Source organism: Pantherophis guttatus, chromosome 1 (assembly GCF_059756535.1).
Source record: "Pantherophis guttatus breed Tessera chromosome 1, ASM5975653v1, whole genome shotgun sequence".
Taxonomy (NCBI): Eukaryota; Metazoa; Chordata; class Lepidosauria; order Squamata; family Colubridae; genus Pantherophis; species Pantherophis guttatus.
Genome location: NC_142063.1, coordinates 87933841 through 87942953, shown reverse-complemented (window position 1 = coordinate 87942953; position 9113 = coordinate 87933841). Strand labels below are relative to the sequence as shown.

The window sequence follows — 9113 nt, the reverse complement described above, 5'->3', positions numbered from 1 at the left end:
AGGCATGCACTTATTGGAAAAGAACAGGAAAAACGTGGGCACAAGGATATTAGAAAGCAATTGTTGATAGTATATTAATATTTGATAGTGAGATTTTAAGGGTGCATCTTGATAAACCAACTCTGGGGCATAGGAAATACTCCTATTATGTATTAGTTGTGAAAAATAAAATTATATAGGCAATCTAATTCAGGTAATTCCCAGTTATAGTCAATAAATTTAGAAGTGGTTTGCCATTGTTCTCTTTGTCCTAAGACAGAGAGAGAGGTACTGGCTCAGTTACCCAGCTGGCTTTATGCCTAGGGTGTTAAGGTCTCTTGGATTCTAGCCTGGTATCTTAACTACTTCACTGAACAGACTCTGCAATCTGTTAATAGTAGCTAACAAATCCCCTTCAGCCTTTTTACTAAGTAAACAGAGTCGTGAAAAAGTTCAGCCAGCCTTTCCATCATGAAAGCAAATATGGAGAGATGAGAGAGAGTCAAATGCCACATTATAATCCCATCAGCCAATGAAGTAAATTTCAATCTTTAAAGCTTTTTATTGCAAAACATTTGACACAAGGCAAAGTCAGAGTTAATGTGCTTAATGGTGCCAGACTAGTGATCTAAAATGATCTATGAAACTAAGAAGAAATTCTTACGGAGGCTGAATGTCCCGAGAGGGCAGGGCCAGACAATTGAAGGCTCCTGCATATACATTCCAATGATGGTTGGTTCTAATAAAAAAAATCATTTCCTAGATGCTTTTTTCTAATAGAAATTTGGCTGGGGAGGAAGGCCAATATTTTATTTTGAGGGAATCTCCTTTAATCGCTTTGGCACATTTCTCCTCCATTCACCCTCCTTAGAAAAGCTTTCCAAGCCACTATAGATTTCTGTCCACTCCCTTTTTTTCAGGCTTCAATCCAATTGTGAATAGAAAAGGGCTTTTAAAGTGTAATAGAACATTCCTCTTACAAGTCACAGTAATGGTAAATCTCGCTTATTGCAGAAACTGACTGTAGGATAACGATTATAACAGTTCTTTGAAGTTTACCAAATTGTACTTTCTGCAAGAATATGTCTGTTAACTGGGATCATCCATAAAAATAAAAAAGTGATATTATGCTTTAATACACCAATCATGGGCTCCAGCATAGATAGCCTGAAGTCCCAAGACCCTACAGAATTCTACAGAATTACTGTTCTGCAGAAAATCAACGTCTGTACCAATCTAATCTCTGAGGGATGCTATTCCATAACTCTCTGGTTAGCCCACACTAATTTATCCCATTTGGGGATAAATTACCACCCCAACTTCAATGACTGCACCAGTCTTACCTGGAGAAGGTGATTCTAAAGGTAGCTAAGAATCAAGCCATATAAGACTTTTAAAAATAGAACCAAAATATAGAATTGTAACCATAAATCTATTGGCAACTACTGCAACATCCACTATATCGGTATAACAAGGCTGATGCAATTTTTACATGCCAGCATGTGGGCAGCTGCATTTTGCACCTATCGTTACTAAATAGTTCACAAAAGCAGCCCCATACATGGTACATTGCAGTAGTCTACCCTGGCACCAGATCCTTTTGTTCCTGTGCCTTGTTAGTGATCTGGAATGCCCTCTAGATAAAGATGAAACTCAAGTGAATGGTGATTTTAATAACAGCAAATTTTTGTATTCCAATTTTAATGTTTGAAAGATATTACAATCTAATATCGTATGTCCATTTGAAATCCAAAGACCAAGAAATAAATTTATTTTGAAACTATGTTTATAAAAATAATGTGTACAAAAGCCTAATTCTTGCCAATGCATCGTTGAAGCTAATCAAATCCAAATGGTCAGACATCCACATAGCTCTATTTGCATGTCTTCAGTATTTTCATGATTATCTTGAAACTAGGCCTTGCTTCCTGCAGACATAAAGACTCTTGATTCTTGCAAAGTTAAAGATTTTGAACCAGAGGATGAATTCAACTGCCAGGAGGTCCTAAAGATTCTCAAAAATCTGTTCTGAAGACTCTCCAAAAGAGTGGAAGTGGTGATAAGGCGGTCTGCAGGGGTGACGGACAAAGCTTGCCTTACCCCTACCGTGAAGAAAACTCCAGGAGATTCCATCACAATAAATTCTGGTTCCCATCTAATAATATGAACTCTTCCCCCCTCCCCCCCCAAAAAAATCATTGTACAAGTGATGTCACTTCTAGATGTAGATCTGCATTGTATTTCTACAGCAATGCATTCTTACATTTACAGAACATTCAGAGACTGGGCAGAGGATTGCTACTCTACTAATCTCCCAAAGGTGCTTTTTCAAGAGGCAACTGGACTTTATGGTTTTTCTTTGAAGACTGAAGCTTCTTGGATGAGAAGCGAAACGTCTTCAAAGAAAAACCAGAAAAACCAGTTGCCCCTTGAAAAAGCACCTTTGAGACAACCATGAGCTGGATGACTGAGAATCTCCATACTCTACTAATGGTTTCTCACACAAGGTGAAATAATTTCTCAGGACAGCATGAGCTGATTGCCAAGCACAGTCAGTTGTCTTATATGTCCAGGAAATAAAATCAGCTATACGTCCAGGAAAACAAAAGTTATTGGAAGTAGAACCAAATGAACTTAAATTTTTATCCAGATTTTTCTGCTTCAAAAAAAAGCATTTGGTAATTGAACTAAGCTTCTCAAGATGATTGTGGGGCAATGTTCACTGTAGACTGTATGTCTGCTTCACATTTTTAATTGAAAGTGTTACAATGAGGGCGCGGAGATCTTTTCGGTTTCTGTGAATTGTTATCCTTCCTTTCAGTTCTTCACCTACAGAAACAAAACACAAATGCCAAGATTTTAAGTCCTTTAACCAAAAGTGTCTTTCTGCCAAGCAAACAGATACTATTTGCTGATTTAAATCCCTCGTTCTTACAGCCTCTCCTCCCAAAGTCTACCCCCGAGAAAAGATGGAGGTAAAGTGGAAAGATTTCTGCTACAAATTATATGTTGTTCAATTCCCTGAAGTCTTTTAAAGACTTACAAATAAGTTAAAAATAAAAATAACAAGGAAAACAAAACGGCCATCTAACACTAAGAACACTAAATTTTGTCCTTTACCAAAATTTTGTCCATTACCACAATATTAATTTTATATTACATGGAGGTTCTGATGATTATTGGTAAAATTTCTCCTGACTAGCTCTAATGATGTTAATCTTATAGTAATAACATCCTGCTTTCCTACATATCTCTTTAGATTTCAGCTTAACCTGGATGACTCAATTATTTGAGATGAATTTATTTATTTGTATTTGCATGGCTGTCTTGTCTATGGAGATTCTCACATCATGGTTGTCCCAAAGATTCTTTTCCAAACTGGACTTTCTTTGGTTTTTTTCCTTAAAAACGTTTCCCTTCAGTTAGAACTGAAGAAGCTTCTTGGATGAGAAGAGAAACGTTTCCAAGGAAAAAACCCAAGAAAGTCCAGTTGCCTTTTGGAAAAGAACCTTTGGGACATGGCCACCCTTCTTGTCAAAGAGACAATAAGCAATAAAAAGAATCAAAAGATCAATATCTTTTGATATTGATAAATATCAGATAAATAGAAATAAATAGAAAAACACAATACATTTTTGCTATTAATAAATATTCTTAAAACAAAAAAGCTTCAATTATTATGATAAATAATCTTTATAATTAAACAGATTAATTTTCTGATACGTGTATAACAAAACATAATGACATTTAACTTCAAAATACCCACAGCAAAAACAATTATATAGTCCTCGACTTACAACAGTCCATTTAGTGACAGTTCAAAGTTATAACGTCACTGAAAAAAGTCACTGAAATGTCAAAGTCACTGAAAAGTGACTTATGACCATTTTTCACATCTACATGCTACTTGACCTTTGTAGCATCCCCATGATCACGTGATCAAAATTCAGACACTTGGCAATTGACTCATGACCATTACTGTGTCCTAAGATTATGTGATTACCTTTTGCTACCTTGTAACAAGCAAAATCAATGGGGAAGCCAGATTCACTTAACAACCGTATTACTAATTTATCAACGGCAGTGATTCACTTAAGAATTGTGACAAGAAAAGTCATAAAATGGGGCAAAACTCACTTAACAAATGTTTCACTCAAAAGAAATTTTGGGCTCAATCGTGGTCATAAGTCAAGGACTACCTGTATTAGCTGAAAAATGCTAGTAGTTTTCTAAAATGTTAATGTAAAGCTGTACGTCTACCCGAGATTATTTTATCAGCATACAGTCTCACCTTAATTACGCATAAAGGGATTAAACCTGCTTTTTAAAGCAAATGGATCTGTGAAATCCGATGAATTTGTGAAATCTAGAAAGTAACATTTCTATAAGAATTGATGACAGTTTTCAATCAGGGCAGTCCTCCATTATTTATTACCAAGCTAACTGCATTAAGTGACCCAGACAATCAGCTTTATTCATTGTCACGAGGCAGATCTTTGCCTTTCTCGCTCCAATGGGCTACATTAAATCTCCTTTTGTGCGCCACCATTTCTGTTCCTGAACTAAAGCAATGGCAGGGCAATCAGAACAGGGGAAGAAGATCAGGCCAATTAATCAATGCCATGGGAAAATAAAATGACTGATGTGCTCTCATCAGCTTTGCACAGCTTACACAGTAGAGAGGATGCCTTCCAAGGCTGAGATGCACCACCTCTGCTCAGGAAGAAGCAGGCGAGATAGAAGTCACGCTGTAGTTTGATCCGGCCTGAATTCATTACCCTGCTCCTATGGAACTGACACTCTTCCGGCAGAGAAAATCAAGTCTGATTTGCCTTTAACAAATCTTCCAGAGAAGCATGCAATTATAATTACTATGTTTTTTTAATCCCTTGGAGGTCTGGCTCTACGGCTGAGCACATTATAGCAATCGTCATAGTTGGCTTTTTACTTCAATGGAAATGTTACAAACAGACATACTGCATGATCTTTACGGCAGCTAAGGGCTAAAAGTAATTATATTGCTCAACCGCAAGATGGGAAATTGTTCATAAACTAATGAGATTAGTAGCAGTAAGCCTCCAGAAACAGCAAGTATAAATACGCCATGTCTAGGACCACACAACATGTAAACTGGCTCATCACTAGTAAGCCATACGCTTGAGTTACCGGCTTTGCATGGTCTGTATTTCAGATTCAGTTTGAGAAAATGGTCTTAAATGTGCCCGTTGTTTCTATGATTTTAAATTTCAAATTAAAAGTGATTATTTTTGAGTGCATTTATTGAAATTAATAAAAAATTCAAATATTACTAATAGTCTAGAAAGAAGGCTGCCTCATATGATTTTCGTATTTTCTGGCAAAATAAATCTTACTATCCACACACGTATTTACATCATTGAGAGCACACTTTTATTGATATAACTGAACTGAATTAAACTTATCAAGAATGAAGTAGCCTTCGGTAAAATGTCCCCTTTAAAATATTTTGATTGCTCAAGGTTGCTCTTTACTATCTTAAAGTCGGTATAGAAAACCACACGGCAAGGCACCATAAAAACATAAAAGATGCACTTCTGCTTATTTTATTGCTAATAGAACTTGCTGGCATAAGGATTTTATTTTTCAGCTTAATTCAATTCAAGAAATAAAGCTTTTTTGGGGGAAAAAAACCAAGTTAAGTTATATACACTGACAGAAAGTAGAAAACATACTATGTCAGGGGAGATACAGAATATATACTGTATTTTTTGCTCCATAAGACACACCTGATCATAAGACGCGCCTAGATTTAGAGAAGGAAAACAAGAAAAAAAAATATTCTGAACAGGAGCCTGAGAGGACCACAGATAGGTGTCCTCTCATGTGCCAGCTCTGCCTATTGACTCCTGCATTGTGGAAGAGAGACAGAAGAGGCAGGCAATGACAAAGACAGAAGAGGCGGGGTTCAGCACTGTAAAAGGACCCTGCCGCCACAGCCCGGCTGCTATTTGCCAAAGGATCGGCACTGTGACTTTTGGGGGAAAAAGTGTGTCTTACGGAGCAAAAAATACGGTATATATTGTCTGTGTGTATGCAAACACATACACAAACACACACTATTAAGAGCTGAGGAAAAGTAGCCAAGTTTAGTATAAATTTGTATAAATAAAACAATAGCATATTCAGGCAATAGCTGTGTAGAATTGGTGGTGTGCATTTCTGTTATCTAAGATTCTGATTTTTTTTTTTTAAAAAAAAACGCCCTTTAAGAGAAATGTAGATTCACTTGTCTGTGAAATATAAGATGGGTCTTTCTTCACTGATTTAGCCCTGTAGCAAAATATTGAGAAAAAATGAAGCACAATGGCAATGTTCTGTTGAACCTCATTCTGTACCACTGTCACATTCCAGAGCATCATTCACTCACACCTGAATCTACACCAGTTTCTACATATTCTTTTTAAAGTGTGGTGCCTTGATTACTAATCAAATCTGATTAGTAATAAAATGAGAGACTATCAGGAAATAGTAGGGTAGTCTGGAAAATTGAAATAACATCCTGGGAAGAAGATAATGATAAATCATTTTATCATTGCCAAAAAAAAATCCATCTAGGCACAATAAGTTAACTCAAGCAACTGTTTACCTTTTTTTTTCTATGACTCTGCAACTTCAACATATGAATAGGAATTCATTTTTACATTACCATGACAAACACAAATAATTAATATGCACATTGGGAATGGGAATGGGAAAAAGGGACAGGGAAACGAAGAAAAATGGGCAGATTTGCTGAAGTATTTACTCCAAGTGCAGATTAACCAGTATAGAGAGCAATTGAAGTATTATCTTCTGTGATCTGGGCATAATCTTTTGGTTAATATGACCCAAAATGGCACTAACACTTTAGCTACTGTAACATTGTTTGTCATTGTTGGTTGGTGTCTCAGTGTTATTCCTAACAACTTTCCATATACACTGCTGTCAAAGCATGTTTATCTAATCCTGTACTCATACATTTCATATTGATAACCTTATTATTGTTATCAATGAACATCATCATTTTGGGTTTTGCCCATTAGTTGAGGTCATTCTGAACTGTGATTTATTTTATTTTTTTGTCCTGCCAGCCAACCCCTGAAGTTTAGTAGCATCTTCAGATCTGATTGGCATGCCTTCTATTCCATGCTATTCATAAAAATATAGAAAAGCACAAGTTTGAAGGCAGAATTTTGGGGATCCTATTCAGTCACTACAGAATCATTTAATAAAAGGTGTGCTGGATCAACCAACTGCAAAATCTACTGAGCCACATTACCCTCTAGCCCATATTCATCCATCTTGTCCTTAAAGAGTACAAGCAGAGATTTTGTCAAATGCTTTATTGGGATTATGATATGCTATGTCCACAGCATTCCCATATCTCCCCCCACCCCTAGTGATTCCTTTTGAAATAAAAAGAGATAAGTCTAGTTCAACAATTTGTTTCTGCAAAACCCATGTTGAGGTAGCAGTGCCTTTTCAAACAGGTTGTAGGCAATCTATTAATATTATTAGGCATTTAGCTAACTATCTGTCATTTCCTAAAGTCTCTCTATTGCCTTTTTCAAATACTGGGACTATGTTTGCCCTTCCAATCAGTTCTCTAGGCAGTTTCCAATATTTTAGTCAACAGTACTGAGGTCACTTCTGTCAAATGGCATGTAATTTGCAAGGTCCAGAAGTCTTAAATTCATGGAAAATAGTTAGATGGATTCTTATAGGTCAATGGGGAACCTGACAATGTCACAGTTTATTAGTTTCCCTACATCATGTTGAGGATTTCCAAATGTCTCCCTTGCACTCCCTCCATTACTAGCCATGCATGTAGCTACCAGTAGTGCCTAATACTAATATCTGAATATGTGCCTCTGTTTGTCTCCCACATCCAAGTTAAAGTTGTTCTGAAAAAGTTAATAAAGTATTTGCCAATACTTGGGCAAATATGCCCATTTTTCTTTGTTCATTTTCCTGTCCCTTTTCTCCATTCCAATTCTCAGTGTGCATATTAACTATTTATATTTGTAATAGTAATGTAAAAATGAATTCCTATGCATAAGTTGAAGTTACAGAGTAAGAAAAAAAAAAGTAACCAGTTGCTTTTTGTGCCTAGATGGATTAAGACATTTATTTTTTTGGCAATGATAAGGAAGTGATTTGTCATTATCTTCTTCCCAGGATGTTATTTCAATTTTCCAAACTAGCCTACAGTTTCCTGGTAGTCTCCCATTTTATTACTAATAAGATTTGATCCTACTCACCCTTAGTAGGCTGAGTATTTCCACCTATTTTTTTAATTTTTAAGAGTCTTAAAAATTCTGGATCAGTATTAAAATAACTTTCACATATGCTACAACGAAAGGCAAAATGGAAATAGTGGTGGCATAGGTTAAGCTTTTGAGATGTATGTGGATTTATTAACATCCAATCTATTCTGAAAAGTCTAATGACATGGCAAAAATATATACCTTCTTCGACAGAAATTGGTTTTTCCAGAAAAAACATTGTTTGTTTCCAGTGTGTCTTGGTACAACAGGGACTAGTTGAAAGCAGGATCTGCAGTAACAAAATTCAGAGAACCCTGATAAAGTACAAGTCTAAATAACAAGCTTCATTAATTCATTATACAACCATACGTGTTAAATGTTTACAATACCAAACAGGCTTATTTCCAAACACCTTAAGGCAAAAAGCTGCCAACATATAAAATATATTTTACAATTAATTTTAAACATGTAGCTTTGAAATACTTACTTGTTTGTTACAATTCTTCTCAAAATATACATCAAAATATCCAGCAATTGCCTGAATTAAAAGGAAAACAAAATAGCAAACAGAAATTTTAGTTTACTAGACTCACTAAATAGGTTAAAGCCTATTACACCCATTCCCAATAACAGAAACCAGCCCACCATAATCCCTATTAGACTTTAAAATGCTGAAAATATAACACAATGTTTTTTAAAAGCCATGCTTCCTTCACACTCCTGCTTTCAACTCTTGTGAAGCACTTCTTTCAAATGCCGTTTACCTTTGTTGATGTGCCCATTAGGATTGCTGAGCAACCTCTTCAAAACTACCTCAGATCAAATCACATAAAAATCAAGTCTTCTGTC

At 35.9% G+C, this 9113-nt stretch overlaps 1 protein-coding gene across 1 annotated transcript in view; it reads right to left on the bottom strand.

The window, feature by feature from the left end:
- Window positions 1-517: 517 nt before the first annotated feature.
- The window catches only part of PRMT3 (protein arginine methyltransferase 3), a 73160-nt gene continuing 64564 nt past the window's right edge, over window positions 518-9113 (bottom strand). Inside the window, exons 14-16 of the mRNA XM_034417257.2 lie at window positions 8752-8802; window positions 8466-8553; window positions 518-2808 (exon numbers count right to left, since the gene is read on the bottom strand). Of these exons, the coding sequence (XP_034273148.2) occupies window positions 2699-2808; window positions 8466-8553; window positions 8752-8802 (249 nt within the window). The 3' untranslated portion in view covers window positions 518-2698. The remainder of the gene's footprint in view (window positions 2809-8465; window positions 8554-8751; window positions 8803-9113) is intronic.